The following is an 18,903-nucleotide window of genomic DNA, read 5'->3' as shown; positions in this document are numbered from 1 at the left end:
TGTTGTTTCTATGATGCAGGCTGTTTGGACAAGGTCTAAGCCAGAGGACGGTGATCGCGTTCACACACGACGCGCTCGAGTACGGCCAACCCTGCAAGTTTCTGCTCAAAGGGGAGCATATGGTGAGTGACTACTTCTGAATCGCGCTGTTGAAAGGGATTTGCCATCCGTATATATTATGGTTTTCGAAGTAAAAGTAATGGCTACTTTGTGGTACCTACAGTTCTGGGGCCGTATTATAACCTCTTATTTCCAGTCAGTTCACGGCGTAAACTGTCTGGAAATAAGGAGTCATAATACGGCCCCTGTATTAATTTTAATAGAGATATGAACACCTCAAACACTAGAAAATATCCAAAGAACGATTTAAAAATACTTTGTCTAATAGAAAGATAGATACTTTCTTCAGACGAAGATGAACTTGTATGTACAAGTTATATATTTCACTACATATAGATATCACTCGTGAATAATGCACAGAATGAAACGATTTTCAAAATTGTTTTATAATAAAAAAACGTAAATGCAATAATAAATGACAATTTTCACCATACAAATTGAAATGGAAATCTTAAATTGTTTCATGCAAACTTCATACCAAAAATATCAGTTATTAGTTTCCCTTGAGAGTGGCGTGCATTTTAATGGATTGAAGAAGTCTTGAACTGTCCATAAAGCTATGGCACATTGCATGATTGAGCTATAAGCTTCTGTTGAAAATTTGTTGCATTTATTAGTTTTTGATGAGATAAGAGGGGAAATATTTGTAGTTAAAAAAAGACGTGTGGCACTCGGACGCGCGGTAAAGATATTGCATAGCATAAAAAGTATCACCGCTTTGCCGGTCGGTGTGGGGGGTGTTAGGTTATTTCGTTACGAAATTTTTACATTCGGTCGCCGCGCTCAAGGCCCGCGATAGAAGCTATGCAATAGCTTAACAATATCTAAGTTACTAAAGCGTGTATAAATCAACTTTATGAACTTAACTGTGATTAATTGTTAACTAAAGATCCTTAAAGCCATGTCAGCTTGTCAATTTGTAGCATATTCATATTCTGTAAATATTATACCACAGTGCTAAGCAGATTTATTAATGCAGACCCGTGGATGCAAATCCGATAATTACGCTAAGCTGACATAATTTTCTTACTCTTTATGACAAATGTGTTGATTCCTATAATTGTATATTTGTTATTAAGTTGTAACATACTATGTTGAAAGAATTCGAGGATTTTTGAAAATAAACTTCTTTAGGCGCGTTGAGAGTAAAATTTCAAGGTCGCGTTATATCATCACGTCATGTCATGGAGTAAGGCGACGAATCTTGCCAAAGAAGTTTCACGTCTGACACGTGTGCTCGGCACTCACCCTCTTTTTTAATTATATTTATTTATTGACTTCTTAGAATTATGACTACTTTCAAACTTCCAGGCGGTACACGAATCGGTAACAGCCACATCAGCTCTATTCCAATTTCGCGCGCCTTCCCCCATAATTGGGTCTAAAATGTACATATGCGCCAAGAATCTCAAGGAAGGTGTCTCTGATCCAAGCGAAGATGAAGAGAAATATATACACCAGGGTGTTGAGAATTGGAAGATATTTGCGACACATAATAAATTGATGCCCCTCTGGGTGGCCATGATACTCATACTGGTGTGCTTGACGTTCTCTGCATTGTTTTCGGGGTTGAATTTGGGTAAGTGATATTTCTAAGTGCTGAGAAGTTTTAATTTTTAGGATGTTGTAAACACACTTGAGCAGTTACGCTATTATAAAATTTTAGAAACTTATTCTTTTGTGAATTCCTGCATTATTGTGAAATATTTGACAAGGAATTGGCCTATTATTTTTGGACTTTTGGTCAGAAATGATAAAATCGTGTTTGTTTATACAAACCAATGTACAATATACACTTAGTATTTCTTAAACTCTGAATTTACCATGCTTATAACCAAGAACAGGAACTGTAATTACATTTTTGAAGTGAAACTTCTTTATCGGGGTTGGAAAAAAATTTAGTGTAACATCTTTTCGTTACGCATGACATTTTTCCGTTACGCGCCATCTTTTTCTTATCCCTACCACGCATGATTCGACGTATTTCTGAAAAGTTGCATATAGTAAATTATTTTTTGGAAAATAAGGTCATAAAGAAGTTTCACTTCTTACGGGTACACAATGTGTGCGTATACTAATAAACGCACACATTTTTTAAAATTTGGTGAATGGCGAAAAGCTCACAAAATAGTTATTTGTAAGTTTGTCGTTTTCGTCTATATTTTAATTGCGTCATTAAAACGTTCGAGACGAGACTGTCAAGGAATTTGGGTCAAATAACAAATACCAATATTAGGTCAGGTATGGGGTAACCGAAAACATTAAGGGCAGACTGAAATGTCAATATTAGTATGATACGTATGGAATGCTTGTGGAATTTCGCTAATGTTAGATGTAGTAATAGTATTCTAGCTAAGTATTATTTAGGTATTATTTAGGTATTATTTAGGTAGATAGGCAATGCTATAGGTCGGTAACAATTTTATGGGTTGAATAACATGAATAAGGTTGTTCTTTCGAATGTGTTTTGATCTATTGTAATCTGTTTAGATTTTTTTAATGGGGTCAGTCTTAACTATGGTATTTTTCTTTACTTTATTCCAGTGTCCAATTTACATATATACTTACAGGCTGTTATACTATTTTTGCAAAATTTTAGAATGTCCAGAAATTGCAATACACGGTACCAATTATATTTCAAGATCTATTTGTGTTCTCCAATAAATAAATTGTATTTAAATTTGACAAACACTAATTTTACATCACATATATCTCTTACAGGCCTAATGTCCCTCGACCGTACTGAACTAAAAATCATATCCAACACTGGCACAGAGCAAGAGCGAAAATACGCCAGAGCCATAATGCCCGTCAGAGACCACGGGAACTACCTACTCTGTAGCATTTTGCTAGGAAACGTGGCAGTTAATTCGACTTTTACTATACTCTTGGATGAGTTGACTTCAGGATTATTTGCGGTGATATTCTCAACGCTGTCTATAGTTCTGCTGGGTGAAATAACTCCACAGGCAATATGTTCAAGGCATGGTTTGATGATTGGCGCCAAGAGTATTATGGTTACTAAGGTTAGTGATATTTTATTAGGCAAAAGTAGAAAGAGTGGGGAAAATAGAAGGTAAAAATATCTATAGTAGAGTAGGTATAGGTAGAGAGAGTGGAAGAAATATAAAACGTAAAAGTGAAGATAAATAATAATTTGGTAAGTTCTCATCACTACGTGAGTATTGGCCGGTTTTTCAATTGACTTGAAAATCTTTTCAGACCACACTTAAATGCTGCCTTATTATTTTCTTGTATGGAATGCGACTATTTCAGTCTGAAATTTGAATATTATTATAATTATTATTAGTTCCAAGTTTGGAAAAGCGACAGCTATGTTGATGTGTCTCTTTCTCACAATATAATCCACACTAATATTATAAATGCGAAAGTAACTCTGTCTGTCTGTCTGTTACTCAATCACGCCTAAACTACTGAAACAATTTTCATGAAATTTGGTATGGAGATATTTTGATACCCGAGAAAAGACATAGGCTACTTTTTATCCCGGGAAAATGATGTAATCCCGGAAATCCCACGGGAACGAGAACTATGCGGGTTTTTCTTTGACTGCGCGGGCGAAGCCGCGGGCGGAAACCTAGTTACAAATATCTTACAACGTGGTTAATTACTTTTTCCATAATTTGTATCGGATCATATATCTCAAGCATATTGCATAGTAAACATAAATATGGGGCAGTCAACATGTTTATGATCGACAAAGTAATTTATGGCCATATACCAAGTAGCTAATGTAATACAATAACGCTACGTCAGTTAATGATACTGTATGTTGATTAATGACTAGTTTTCTGACCGTGCTTTGCTCGTATAAGAGAAGTTTTTGACGTGACAACGTCTTATACTTCGATAGAGCCGGCTGCACGCACGAAAAAACATGACTCATGCGGCCTTACCTCGCTCTGAGGCGTTCCATGTAATGTAAGGCTTGAAGTGCAAGCGAGAGCGCGGAACGAGCGACAAAGAAGCACAATCGGACGTTGTCACGTTCAACTATCGTCAGTAAACCGACTTTACAGACAACCAATTTTTTATAAGGTCTTTACCTCATAAAATAACTGCTTATGTTCTCCAAGGTTCCATGTACAGGGTGGAAATTTTCTCTTCCCTGTACTGAAGATAGCTTATTTTGATTAAATCTTTAAATCCCTACTAATATTATAAATGCGAAAGTAACTCTGTCTGTTACGCTTTCCCGCTTAAACCTCTCAACCGATTTTGATGAAATTTGGCACAGACAATCTTTAGACCCTGTGAAAGAACATAGGCTACCTTTTATCAAAATACCACGCGGGTGAAGCCGCGGGCGGAAGCTAGTTAAATATATCGTGAAAATGCGGCCATGTATTTGCATTTTAAAGATGAAAATTTTTGGCCTCATTTTCGCACCTAGCCGGTTTTATTTTACATAGATCATATAATATTGTGTTTTAATTTTGATATTTTATCTATTATCTAAACAAACGTTGGGTAACCTATCGTACTGTATGTGATGTGTATGTTTGTTACTCTTTCACGAAAAAACTACGGAACCGAATACAATGAAATTTAGCACACATATTGAGGGTAACTTGGATTAACACATAGGATTGGTTTTATCCCGGAAATCCCACTGGAACGGGAACTATGCGGGTTTTTCTTTGAAAACGCGGGCGAAGCCACGGGTGGAAAGCTAGTAAAAAATTGGTTGTCTGTATAGTCGGTTTACTGACAATAGTTGAACGTGACAACGTCCGATTGTACTTCTTTGTCGCTCGTTCCGCGCTCTCGCTTGCACTTCAAGCCTTACGGAACGCCTCAGAGCGAGGTAACGCCGCATGAGTCATGTTTTTTCGTTCGTGCAGCCGGCTTTATCGAATTATAAGACGTTGTCACGTCAAAAATAAAATAAAGACGTAATCTATCATTCCCCAGGCGGTGATGGCCCTAACAGCTCCCCTTGCGTACCCCGTCAGCAAGCTCCTGGACTACTTCCTCGGGGAGGAGATCGGCAGCGTGTATAACAGGGAGCGGTTGAAGGAATTGGTAAAGGTGAGATATCTCTTCGGTGATTAACAATGAACAGATACACATATCCTTAACGTCAACTCGATGTAAATACGACTTTAGTGCTGGGGAATAAGGTTGAATTTCCTAAAATTCAATAAAGGGTCGAGTTTTGGAAATTAACGAATACATATTTCCTTAAAGTCAACACATGGTTTTGTGAATCCGACTTTAGTGCTTGGGAATAAGGTTGAATTTCCTATGATTCAATGTATGGTAGATGGGGTTTTGTAAATTAGACGTATACTGCTTTAGAATAAGGTTGAATTTCCTAAAATTGAATGGAGAGTCGAGTTTTGTAAATTCGACCTTATTTCATGGACGAATAGATACATTTTAAAGCAGAGTATTGTAAATCTGGCTTTAGTGCTTGGGAATAAGGTTGAATTTCTTAAAATTCAATGGAGGGTCGAGTTTTTTAAATTAGACTTTATGTCAAGGATGAATAGACACAAATTTCCTTAAAGTCAACTCTGAGTACGGTAAATACGACCTTATGTCATGGGAATAAATATTAATTTTTTTAAATATTATAGGACATTATTTTCTACTTTAATACATGGGGATACGGTTTAATTTTGACCAGACAACTTTTGGTGTGTGTTATTTATTAATTAACCTTTAAGTGATGCTAATAAGCTTGATTTTGCATTAACGCCTGTTTCTTTCGGATAAACAGATTTGAGAACAGTTTTAAGTTCGTTTTTGTACAGGATTATGTATCTAGTTGTTTTTAATGATCGAAGAATATTGAAAAAATGTATATTATAAGTAGATAGGATTAAATTATGCCCTATTATGTTTGAAATTTTTTAAATAATAACCTTTTTGTTTTTTGCGAGTAAATAACAGGAAAATTTCTGTCTTTTCAACTTTTGTAATATTAAAATAGTTCGGGAATAAGTATCTATTTATTTCTTCACAATTAAAAATATTTTGTTTAACGTTTAAAATGGAAAGAATGTTCCTAAATTAAGATATTTCCTTAATATTATAACTTAAATTATTTAAATATCAAACGTATTTGCATTCACAATTTTCCCCCTATTTTAAAAAAATTAACCCCCATCCCCCATTCACCAGTTGACAACAGACGTGAACGATCTCGACAAAGACGAGGTGAACATAATATCTGGTGCTTTGGAACTGCGCAAGAAAACCGTGTCGAGTGTAATGACGAAATTGGAAGACGTGTTCATGTTGCCGATCACGTCGATACTGGACTTTGAGACGATGTCGGAGATTATTAAGTCTGGTAAGTAGGGGGAAAAGGGGAAAATTTGGGAGCAAGTAATTTTGGGGGGTTTTGAGTGACTTTATCCTGGGGAAAACGGTGCCGATTGTGTTTGTTGACGTCAATCGGGATCTTGAAGACAATGTATGTGATTAATTATTATTTATTATTATTAATATCGCAAAAGGGGATAACAGTTTTTATTTGATACTGAACTCGTGAGTAGGGGAAAAGAAACATTTAGGGAAAAGTAGATTTTTGCCAAGTTTTCTACTATTTGTTAACGTCAAAGTAGACGAATTTCCAACTTTTTATAATCTGGACAATACGCGGGTAAAGGGAGGGAAATTTTAGGGATATAAGGTAGTTTTTTGTTGTTTATGTATCAATGTTATATAATAATTAAAATTTTATAATGTTCATTTGTTTGCTCCTATTATACTTTCAAAATATGTTTACATTTCATTCATATTTTACGTGTTACAATAACGACTAGATGAGTTTAAAAGTTTTTAACCGAATATGAAAGAGCGTGTCAATATATTAACAGTAAGTACACATTGGGCGTTTTGAAACGCGCGCTTTGCTAACGCGCGTTTCGAGAACCCCGAATTCTATTGAAGTGTACAAATGCAAGCGCGCGTTTCTGATCAAGCGCTCGTCAAACGCGCGCTTTGAGATTTTCTTTCAAACGCGCGTTGGGAGAGCGTCAGACGCGCGTTTCGAGATACATGAGTCGCCATTTCGGTGTACATTTCAACGCGCGCTTTTGTGTAGAGAGGACGCACTTTTCGGAAAGAAAATGGAGATCGAGCATTTTGAAACTGATTTCTTTAAAGAAAAATCCAAAAGCGACCAGATATCTGGGATATGGGAAGTCCCGATTATAAGAATAAGATTTATTGAATTAAACTTAGGTCCGTATTTTTTAATTTTATTGAGATATAATGTAACAGACATCCCATGCGTCAGTCATCTCTGTATTGGATGCCCCCCAATATTCTCTTTGCTTTCGTCGTCGACGATCCACACACAAGCAATCTCTTCGACGTCCATTTTCGAACTGATCCAAAAGTATGTTCGCCCTACTAACGCGCGCTGAACGCCGTACTAAGCGCGCTGTATGTACGCTAACAACGCGCGGGTAACGCAACGCCGAGCGCCCAATGTGTACTTGCCCTAATGTTTTCGTCTAGTCTATGTATAGAAGTTTATGAAAACATTTTGGAACCATTCCAGCGGTGCCCTTCGGATAAACATAGATTTATGTAATAGTTTACGACGTGAGAGTTGAAGGAGGATGTTATAGATACTAGATGAGTCCATCGTGTGACTTTTGTGTATGGAGTAGGCGCAATGCACATTTGTATAGAAATATGTTATTTTTAATTAATAGGGTTCTTGATGGCAATGCATTGTATACTGGTGATAAAAATATAATGGTAATTTGTTGTAAAATGAAGAAAAATAATGAATTAAATTAACATTATAAACAGTCGAGTCAAATCCGTTTTTCATTAGTTTTTTTTGTACTTTGAAGCCATAAAAATCAGCACTTCAAATCGTCAAATTTATAATAATTATGAGTCGTATTAGGCTATAAGGGAATAAAAAATTGTCAATAAAATCTGGTTAGCCGTAAACATAAACAAACATTGACATTTATGAAGATACTACTAGCTTTCCGCCCGCGGCTTCGCCTGCGTTTTCAAAGAAAAACACGTTCCGGTAGGATTTCCGGGATAAAACCTATCCTATGTCCTTTCTCGAGTATCAAAATATCTCTATACCAAATTTCATGCAAATTGGTTCAGTAGTTAAAGTTACTTTCGCATTTATAATATTAGTATGGATGGAGAATTATTAGTAATTTAACTATTTTTATTTCTGTTGTACAATTAAAACGCACTTGCCCTATCTAGTTTAAATCGATCTGTGTATCGAAAGTTTTATGATGGGAATAGATGGGAACTTATCATAAAAAAGTTTTAATGTTTATTTTGGCCTAGTCTCTTGTCTAGCATTTATTCTATACCAGCTTTCCGCCCGCGGCTTCGCCCGCGTTTTCAGAGAAAAACCCGTTCCCGTAGGATTTCCGGGATAAAACCTATCCTATGTCCTTTCTCGGGTATCAAAATATATCTATACCAAATTTCATGCAAATTGGTTCAGTAGTTCAGGCGTGATGGCTTCGCCCGCGTTTTCAGAGAAAAACCCGTTCCCGTAGGATTTCCGGGATAAAACCTATCCTATGTCCTTTCTCGGGTATCAAAATATATCTATACCAAATTTCATGCAAATTGGTTCAGTAGTTCAGGCGTGATTGAGTAACAGACAGACAGACAGAGTTACTTTCGCATTTATAATATTAAGTATGGATTATTTGGGGCATAAAATTGCAAAGTATTTTATTTATAAATGAGCAAATAAAATAACTCAGGCTAAAATAAATAAATAAATAGTATTTTATGGGTACCACAAAATAACTGACCAAAGCGTTAGTATGAAGACTATACGCCAGATAAATGTAATTAAAAGAATATAATAAAATAAAATATAAAAATTATTAAAAAAAATTAAGTCACGTTTCCTTTTAAGAAAAAATTGCTTTTTCCAGTAATTCAAGTATTTTCCCTCCAGGGCCCATTGAAAATTTTCATTCTGTATAGTGTAACTAACTAGTCTCTCCCCCCAGGCTACTCCCGTATCCCAGTATAGATACTGATAGAATGATCTCTGACAATATTTTCTTAATTTCGGCGAAGTTTCCATATGTATCTTAGGTCATATGTTTGATTTCCTATCTTTAACTTAGCTGGAAGATCTAGTTATATTTTCGAGTTCCTAACTTGTTTTTTCTCCAGGCTACTCCCGTATCCCAGTATACGAGGGTCACCGCGGGAACATAGTGACGGTCCTGTTCATAAAGGACCTCGCGTTCGTGGACCCGGACGACAACACGCCGCTGCGCACGCTCTGCCAGTACTATCAGAACCCGTGCAACTTTGTGTTCGAGGATGTCACTTTGGATGTCATGTTCAAGCAGTTTAAAGATGGTGAGTGTCACATAATAGTTTAATTTCGTGTTTATTTAATAGGTCATAAGTCACATTTCTAACTTATTGAACTCTTCTTTCCTTTCATTTGATTTATCAAATTTGTTACGCTTGTCATGCTGCATCATCGTCAAGGGACGACTTTAGAGAGGTTTCATTTTTATAATTGACCCTAATGACGCCCTTGATTCAATAGAAGTAAAGGGTGTAATTTTATCAGATACTAGCGGTCCGCCCCGGCTTCGCCCGTGGTACATAATATTTACGTTTTCTCTACATAAAAACCATCCTCGTACTTCAAGGAATATAATAAAAAAAGAATGATCGAAATCGGTTCAGCCGTTCTCGAGTTATGCGCTTACCAACACATTTTGCGATTCATTTTTATATATAAGATTAGTCGGTTCGATTCCCGGGAGTGGCAAGAAAATGTTAATAAAACTTTCAATAAAAAAATACCTAAATTTTATTCGAAATTTTTAAAGAATTAAAATTCTAAAGGAAAAAAAAAATTTCTTCCATATAACCACAGGTCACAAAGGGCACATGGCTTTCGTGCACCGCATAAACAGCGAGGGTGAAGGCGACCCGTTCTACGAGACGGTCGGCTTGGTGACGCTGGAGGACGTCATCGAGGAGATGATACAGGCGGAGATTGTCGACGAGACCGATGTGTTCCGTGAGTATTGGGTCATCATCATCATCATCAGCCCACATACTGTCAACTGGGGACATTCTGGGGACTTCTTGAGAGATCAAGTGGTGACGTTCTATCAACGGGACATTCTGTTAACTGGGGACGTTCTGTCAACTGGGGATGTTCTGTCAACTGGTGACGTTCTGTCAACTGGGGACATTCTGATAACTGGGTAGTACATAATTATGTTGTCGAGTATTTATATTTTCCTTTATATTTGCTTGTAACAAATATACATTTTATTAGAAAGCTGTTCCATAAAACTATTTGTTATATATCTTAAATACAATAATTCATTACTCACTACTTATTTATTGGACTCAATATTATTTCCCAGTGGACAACCGCACGAAGCGCAGACGCAACCGACCGCAGCACAAACTGCAAGACTTCGCAGCGTTTGCTGAGAGACACGAGCACAGGCGCATACACATATCGCCGCAGCTCACGCTGGCTACCTTCCAGTTTCTCAGCACTAGTGAGTTTGACAGTGTTTTATCAGCATCGCTATAAATAATACAATTTTTCGAATGAGTAGTATAGCTTGACCCGGCTTCGCGTGGGTGACTGAAGAAAAGAATATTGCCTATATGTTACTTGTAAAGATGGAGCTTGCTAATCGATCCTGTTGTTTTTGAGTAAAATTGAAACAAAAAAAAAATATTTATTTATTTATTTAAAAAACATCACATGCCATTACAGGGCAATGCCCAATGCGACACAGAACTCTCAGTACATATACGGATAATAATAAAAAAAGACGTGTGGCACTCAGGGACTGCCGCGGTAAAGCTATTGCATGCTATACCTTCAAGCCACACCTCCGCGCCCGTCCCAAGGCAGGATTAGTACGTTCATAGATTTTAACGTGATAACGTTTTTAAAATCGTTTTAGTCGGGTGACATGTTCAGAAACTTGTTTCACACCAAAACCTCACGAGCGCGATCGCAGGTATAACGAGAGAGAGACGGACCGATCTCCCGTCTCATCTCGAGCGCTGCCACCAATAAGACGTTATCACGTAAACATCTCGATCGTAAATCTACTTTACAAACAACCAATTTTTTTGCTTTGAACTGAAAAAAAAAATTAAAAATGCTTGCGGTCAAACTTTGACTGGCAACATAGTCGATATATTTTCCTAATTATAAATACATAAAATTTTAGTTTTAGCAAAAAAACTATGAACGCACTAATTCTGCTGTGGGATCTCGTACTATGACATTTTTCTCATTATATTCAATTTTATAGTGAAATGGAGTTTAAAGATATCTTACGGAAATAAATAAAGCATAATTGACTTTTAATTTTTCTCCCCAAAGGTGTAGACGCGTTCAAGCCGGACGTAGTCTCTGAGACAGTGTTACGACGTTTACTGAAACAAGATGTCATCCATCACATCAAAGTGAAGGGCAAGACGAAGAAAGACGTCAATACGTATGTGTTTCAGCAGGGGAAGCCGGTGAGTTCACTTGGGTAGAGGGGAAAAGGGGGAAAATGTGTTTTGAGTGTGTTTTGTAGTTCAGTTTGCGTTTGTATTCGTAAATAAAGCTAGAAACACGACCTCTATCACCAGAGTAAAATGGTGCGTTGACTTGGGGAAAGGGGAAAATGTTTTTTGACTGTTTTGAGGGTAGTGATAGTTAAATAACTGGTCTAAAGACATGATGTACTCTATTAAAGGACAAGATGAAGAAAGACGTCATTACATATGTGCTAGAAAAGGAACGTGATTACATTCGTCTTTCAGGGGAAGGCGGTAAGTTGACTTGGTGAAAGGGGAAAAGGGGGATCCTTTATTTCTGGTTTGAAGGTAGTTGGAAATAATTTGATGTTGGTTTCCTGAATGAAGTTAGAAGTAGTGTGTGAAAACGTATCTTTCAACAGGAGAAGCCAGTAAGTTGACTTGGAAAAAGGGGGAAAATAAGTTTTTGGTGTTTTTGGGATGTTTTGAGGATTGTTGACGCACAGATTTAATTCGAACTTTGTACACGTGATTTTTTTAGTTTTTTTTTTTAATTATTATTTTATTATCTGTGACAATAATATGTTATTCCCCTGCAGGTGGACTATTTCGTGCTAATCCTGGAGGGCCGAGTGGAGGTGACGGTGGGCCGCGAGAACCTCGTGTTCGAGGCGGGGCCCTTCACGTACTTCGGCGTGCAGGCGCTCACGCAGAACGTGGGGCTCGGTGAGTGTGGACCCCCCCTGGGGGGACTACTTAGTGCGGATCGATTAGATAAACCCTCATAACAACATGATTTAAAATAAAAAAGCGTGTTTGCCGAGCACACGTGTTAGAAATGAAACTAGAAATATTCAGGTACTAAAATCGTTGCCTTACTCCATGACGTGACGGTTTCGCTATGACGCAATGCATTGCATTAATTTTAATTTATTAATAATAATAATAAATTAAAATAATTTAATAAATTAAGATAATAATTTTATATTAATTTTCCAGCGGAATCCCCCACCCCCTCAGCGATGGGCTCCCTCCAGAACATAAACATGGACTCGATGTTGCGTCACACGTTCGTGCCGGACTACTCGGTGCGGGCGGTCACTGAGATGTTCTATCTCACTGTTAAACGGTCAGTGTGCGTGTGTGTGTGATCAAAATGTGTCTTTATAGTGCTCAAGTGTGTTTAAAACGTGCTCAAAACAAACTCAACACTCAAATCTGCAGTATAAGGTTATTATTTTTTAATAACCTTATGCAGTTTTGAGCAAAAAATACATCCACTGTCAGCAAGGCATCCTAAGGCAACCACTGAAAATCAGTGTATTGCACTGAGTGGCAGGCCTTTTGTGGCATACATATATTTAAGTTAGATTTAAGTTTCTTGTTTTATTTTATTTTATTTGTATCTTCTATGTATCCATAATAAACGTATTTCATTTCATTTCAAATCACACTTTAATCACGCTCAACACTCAAATCACACTCAACGCTGAAATCACTCTGTTGAGGTTGATTTCAGTGACTCAAAAACCACTCGATATATTGTCATCTGAAACTTTCCTCCATCAATTTCTAATCTCAACAATATTCTAGGAGTCTATACTTAGCGGCCAAACGTGCTTCCCTCATGGAGAAGGGCGCTCTATCGAAGGGCGCAACCAATGAACAGTTCGACACTGAAGTTGATAAGGTATGTATTTTCACCATAAACAAAAATTAACTTATTTCATTTTTTACTTTGAAAATGGTCTCAATAATTGAAAAAAAGATTTTTTTTGATAGGATGGTTCTACAATATTTAATTGGTATTTTTACAAGAAATTAAAATATGATAATTATCAAATGAATCGATTTTTTAAAACATGCATAATGCATATGCTATGCATTTATAAAATCAATAAAGTCAATCCCATATGCAACCCCATATTTACTATCTCATATACACTGTCCCACCTCTACTATACCATTTATCCTATAATTATCCCACTTATCCGATAATTATCCCACTTATCCTGTAATTATCCCATAATTATCCCACACAACCCCACCCGCTCCCCAGAGCGTCGGCACGTTGGCCGCTCACAGTGAGACACTACAAAGCGCTCGCACCTCGCTCAGTGCGGGCTCCATTCCGAACGGGGACGGTCAGGTGCCGCAACGTGTATACCGTGCTTGTGTTGTTGTAGTTTGATAAGTAATTTAGGTCTAGCTAGGTTAGAAAACACACTTAAAATACGTCATCTGACGCCATACTTAACAATAGAAACAGTGTCCTACATCTACAATACCATATACACTATCCCACTTCTACTATCCTATTTATCCCGCAAAGTGCGGGCTCCATTCCGAACGGGGACGGTCAGGTGCCGCAACGTGTATACCGTGCTTGTGTTGCTGTAGCGGGCAGTTTGTGTACAGGGTGTAGTTTGATAAGTAATTTAGGTATAGTTAGGTTAGGTTTGAAATCACACTTAAATCCGTCATAATTCGCCATACTTCACAAAAAAAAAATCAATGTCCTACATCTACAATAACGTATACACTATCCCACCTCTACTATCCCATTTATCCCGCAAAGTGCGGGCATCATTCCGAACGGGGACGGTCAGGTGCCGCAACGAGTATACCGTGCTTATTTTGGTGTAGCGGGTAGTTTGAGTATACACTTTAATCCGTCATACTTCGCCATATTTTACAAAAAACATATGCCTTATATCTACAATCCCATGTATACTATCCTACCTCTACTATCCCATTTATCCTACGTTAGTGGGGGTAGTTTGTAAAATGTATTGGTACAGGTTTAGTGAAATTTATAGATATAGTAAAGACAGTTCACATGTGTAGTAAAAGTAAAGATTTGATCTTACGTTGGTTACAATTGGATATTACAGGGTGTTGTTTGTGAAATACGTTGGTACGATGATGTAATTTTATAAGTAACTAGCGGTCCGCCCCGGCTTCGCCCGTGGTACATGTTTTCGTTTTCTCTACATAAGAACCATCCTCGTACTTCAAGGAATATAATAAAAAAATAATTATCTAAATCGGTTCAGCCGTTCTCGAGTTATGCGCTTACCAACACATTTTGCGATTCATTTTTATATATAAGAAGAAGAAGAAGATTCGGACAGGTTACTTGGTAAAAGTTATAACATGTAGTCTTGTAAAATCACCAAAGAAGAGAATTATATAATTTTAGATGTGTGGATAGTCAGAATACAGGATTTAGTTCAGTAGAATGTTCGGTAGGTGAATATTAGATACAGGTTTTAGTAGATTGTGCAAAATGCACAAGTTGTACCTTGATATTACGTGAAAAATTGAATAATCTATAGTGTGTTATTTTATATTACATTGACACTAGAAAAATTGATGTAGAGTGTATCTTGAAAAGATAGAAGGAGTGTAGCAGTGAAATATGTTTAAAAAAATACTGTAATTATCCACAAATGTCTAATTGCTGTAATCTGTTGATAATTAATAAACCACAGGTAATCGCTCAATCTATAAGAAAAGTGATTTAGCTATCGATTAGACTTCGAGTATAAAGTTCTAAATATTGAAATCTTACGACTGATGAAATAAGTTGCATTTTTATCTAAATTGGCTCTTGGACTCAGTAGTGTTTTGTGTAGTTTGAAATTGCACAAGCAATTATTATTAAAAAAACAAAATACCCGACTGCACACGCATACATATTTTTTTAAAGGGAAATTTAGAAAAAATATTATTATGTCTTTATCCCGTGGGACTTTTAGGATAAAATGTATCCTATGACACTCCCGTAATCAAGACAAATCTAACGATACCTCATACATCAAAACCCATCAAGCCGTTTAGGCTACAGGTGGTCACAAAGGAAAAGACATACATACATACTTACATACACTCGAAAAACATTACCCTCCTTCTTTGGCAGTCGGGTAATAATATTAAAAAATACGTAAGTTGTTTTAAAAAGATAGTAAGAGTAACATGTTGGATGTTGTGTACGTATAACTTTATATATTACTTGGGTTTGTTAATACATATATTAATAATTTCCCATTGATATAGCATAACCGCATTGCGTACGAAAAACCATATTTAAAAATTAATACCACTTGAAAAGCGAACTAAACAATTTGCAGACTCCAAAATCGCATACAATGGAGTTCAAACAACTGTCTCAAAACAATATACCTTCTGACTACTCTTCACCAACCTCAAGTGATAAGGAATACATCGCCAAGTACTTGGCTGATAAGTTGGCCCGAAAGTTATATGTGCCCAGATCGGACAGTCAAACGTCCAAGCAGTGGACGAATAAAGAAGTTGGTAGAACTGAGAGCCAAACGGCCAGCACGTCCAAATATTGGACCAGCGCTTCGGCCAATGCGTCGAACGCGTCCAAGACGGACAGCGAAACGGCCAACACGTCCAAATACTGGACAAATGCTTCGTCCAATGTTTCGAGGAGAAACAGTCCTAGGAATGAAAACCTCGGCAAGAAAAGTTCTATTTCGTCTACTAAAGTTGTTAAGGACAGCCCGAAAAACGCGTCGAATGAGGAGGTGAAAACTCCTCCTATAACTACGTCAAATAGTCAAACAGGCGATACAAAACCTTGGTCCAACCTGGCCAATAGATTGGCCAAATCTGAAAGCCCAGCAAATTCGTCAAGAACGAGTACTTCAATAAATTCCGTGTCACCTAAACAATCGGATATAGATTTAACTAGAAAGCAATCAGGCTCATTATCTCAGGATAAAATTTCCTTAAAGTTACAGTATTGGAATAAAGACGGGAATGGCCAGAGTGTGGTCAACGTTGGTTCAATTGAGGATCTTGATAAGAAAGGTTGGTTGAGTATTATCAGTTAAAACATGAATAGGTATTATAATTAATATCGGACTTCGGTAGTAGTGAATTTAATACCACCTACGTGGGAATTACTTCTTTTTCAAACAACAGTAACTATTACAGTCAACTTATGAAAACTCACGTACAAAGTGCTTCATAAGTAGTTCATATTTTGCTTATATCACGAAAATCAACTAAATTGAATATCAGTTATGAATTATATGACTATACAGAAATCATTATTTCGGTTATTTCCACAGTATATGACTATAAATTCTCTACAGATTTTTCTATGCTACATTTCGTAATATAACATAATATATTATACCTAAGTTATCATAACAAATATCAAATAATAATCCCACATTATTCAGGAGCGAAAAAGAAAGCCCAATTCCGCACAGAGCGATCTCTCCTAACATTTCATCCAAACAGTGATCCCGCAATCAATGATGAAGAAGAAATTGCTAATTTAGTACAAGATGTTGATGACAAAATAATAGATTTAAAAAGGGACTCCGATGACAGTAAAGTAGAGAGTGATATAGATGTATATAATATTAATATGAGGTCTGTGGAGAGATTGATTTTGATGAAGTTAACCAAGATCATAAGGCTACTGGAGCAGAAGGACCAGACTTGAAGGTTATAAGAGATTTACTTAGTAGTTCGTACTTCAATGATGGTATTATAGTGGCCGTTCCCAATATTCAAACTACGGTTTTGGATAGACAGCTATCTCCGATAGCTAGTAAGGTTCTATCTATCGTAAGATAGATACGATATTGGGAACGGCCATTACTGGCTGACAGCTGTCAAAACGTTATTGGGACGCTCAAATAGACAAATTCAAGGAGAAAAATATACCTCTAGTAAGTAGTTAGTCCTCCAGACGATAGATAGCGATCAGAGATAGGTTAGCTTATCGCTAGTAAGCTTATTGGGACGCCAAAACAAAAGACAGATAGCATTTTCTATCTTTAGTAGGGTCAAACCGAAGATAGATACGATTTTGGGAACGGCCCTAAATGAGGGAGTTATAGTACGAGTGTTATGATTTAAGCCTTTAAGTTTTGCTTTGTGTTTTTCATAAATATATTTTTAGAACGTTATGGAATGTTACTATTTATTGCAGAAACAAAAAAAAAGTTTGATATCACACGATTACTTATAGTACCTAATGTAAGCAAACCGTGGGAAAAGCAATATACTATGTCAAACTGTATTTTATTACAGTACGTAAGGACCATCACTCGAAAAATTAAAATGCTTAACGTTTTCATTGATCATCACGAGACGTCAATTTCCTTTCTAACATCCTTTCCTGCCTTCCTACCATATTTTTATATGTATTTTTACAAAACAATTGTGTTGATGTTTGCTGTGTGTATTGTGTTATTTAATAAAACAAATTATTTTTAGCTATTGGAATCCGTGGATGAAGATATAAGCATCAGTGGTGAACACAAAACTCCGTCAAGACAGGTACAATATATTTTCAATTTTTGTCTAAAAATTAATAACTACTTGTGATAGACTATTATTCATAATGTAATATTGATGATATTATAATGTCATCAATGTAAACTGATTGAAGTATTTTAAATTTCTTATCTAATGCAATCTATAATTATTTGATAAATTCTAAAATAAAAATTTGCTGCTCTCCTTGTTTTTATATTTATAATTTCACTGCCCTTTTGGTCGATTATTTTTGTACTCATTTGACTATTCTCAAGTTTATGGCCTAATGGGTCTTACATTGCATATGCAAAATAATCCAACGGTCTTACTAATAAAATGTTACCCATTCGCTTTGCATCGGATTAGTTATTGCAATAACCTGTCTCGTTTTTATGATTGACGTTTCATGTGAGCAAGAGCGAGACAGCTATGGTAGATAATGGAAGACATTTATCCATTGTTTAACTTGTAGTAGGGCCGTAAATATATATTTTTTTGTTTTTCCCTCAATTTTGCAGGTATCACCGAACCCATGTCCCACCGCCCGTTCGTCCTTACCACGAAGCTCGCCCGAACGGAACGGGGATGTGTTCGCGAGGGCAGATGAACAAGAGAAATTGCTTAAACACTAGGGGAGGATGTAGAAGGGCGGGGGGAGAGAGTTGTGTAGGGGAGGAGAATAGGGGGATATAGAAGGGAGGACGAAAACGGTGTATGATGGAAACAGGGGAAGTTTCTTAAACACTAGGGTTCAAAAGGAAGGAGAAGTTGCTTAAGTACTAGGAAACAAAATGAATTGAAGATGGGAGGTGAGAAAAGGGGGATATTTGGAAGGAAGAAGTTGCTTAAGTACTAAAAGGATATAGGAGGGAGTGGAGTTAGAGATGGGGTTAGAGATTTAGAAAGGAGGGGAGGGTGTGCCGTGGAGAAATTTGGGAACGTTACACCATGAGG

General features: G+C 36.8%; 1 protein-coding gene across 1 annotated transcript in view; it reads left to right on the top strand.

Annotated features, from left to right (window-relative positions):
- LOC149896321 (unextended protein-like) overlaps positions 1–18,581 on the top strand; it is a 31,045-nt gene extending 12,464 nt beyond the window's left edge. The window contains exons 3-16 of the mRNA XM_090118160.1: positions 20–122; positions 1,432–1,699; positions 2,842–3,146; positions 5,056–5,172; positions 6,271–6,442; positions 9,286–9,477; positions 10,010–10,156; positions 10,512–10,652; positions 11,498–11,637; positions 12,240–12,366; positions 12,640–12,769; positions 13,234–13,330; positions 17,908–17,970; positions 18,468–18,581. Of these exons, the coding sequence (XP_089974286.1) occupies positions 20–122; positions 1,432–1,699; positions 2,842–3,146; positions 5,056–5,172; positions 6,271–6,442; positions 9,286–9,477; positions 10,010–10,156; positions 10,512–10,652; positions 11,498–11,637; positions 12,240–12,366; positions 12,640–12,769; positions 13,234–13,330; positions 17,908–17,970; positions 18,468–18,581 (2,116 nt within the window). The remainder of the gene's footprint in view (positions 1–19; positions 123–1,431; positions 1,700–2,841; positions 3,147–5,055; positions 5,173–6,270; positions 6,443–9,285; positions 9,478–10,009; positions 10,157–10,511; positions 10,653–11,497; positions 11,638–12,239; positions 12,367–12,639; positions 12,770–13,233; positions 13,331–17,907; positions 17,971–18,467) is intronic.
- Positions 18,582–18,903: the final 322 nt, after the last annotated feature.

This window comes from Colias eurytheme, chromosome 29, assembly GCF_061535395.1.
Source record: "Colias eurytheme isolate Ceu_HAF_F1 chromosome 29, ilColEury1 Martin Lab GWU primary, whole genome shotgun sequence".
NCBI lineage: Eukaryota > Metazoa > Arthropoda > Insecta > Lepidoptera > Pieridae > Colias > Colias eurytheme.
The sequence above is the reverse complement of the archived record's forward strand: the minus strand, read 5'-3'. Positions and strand labels throughout refer to the sequence as shown.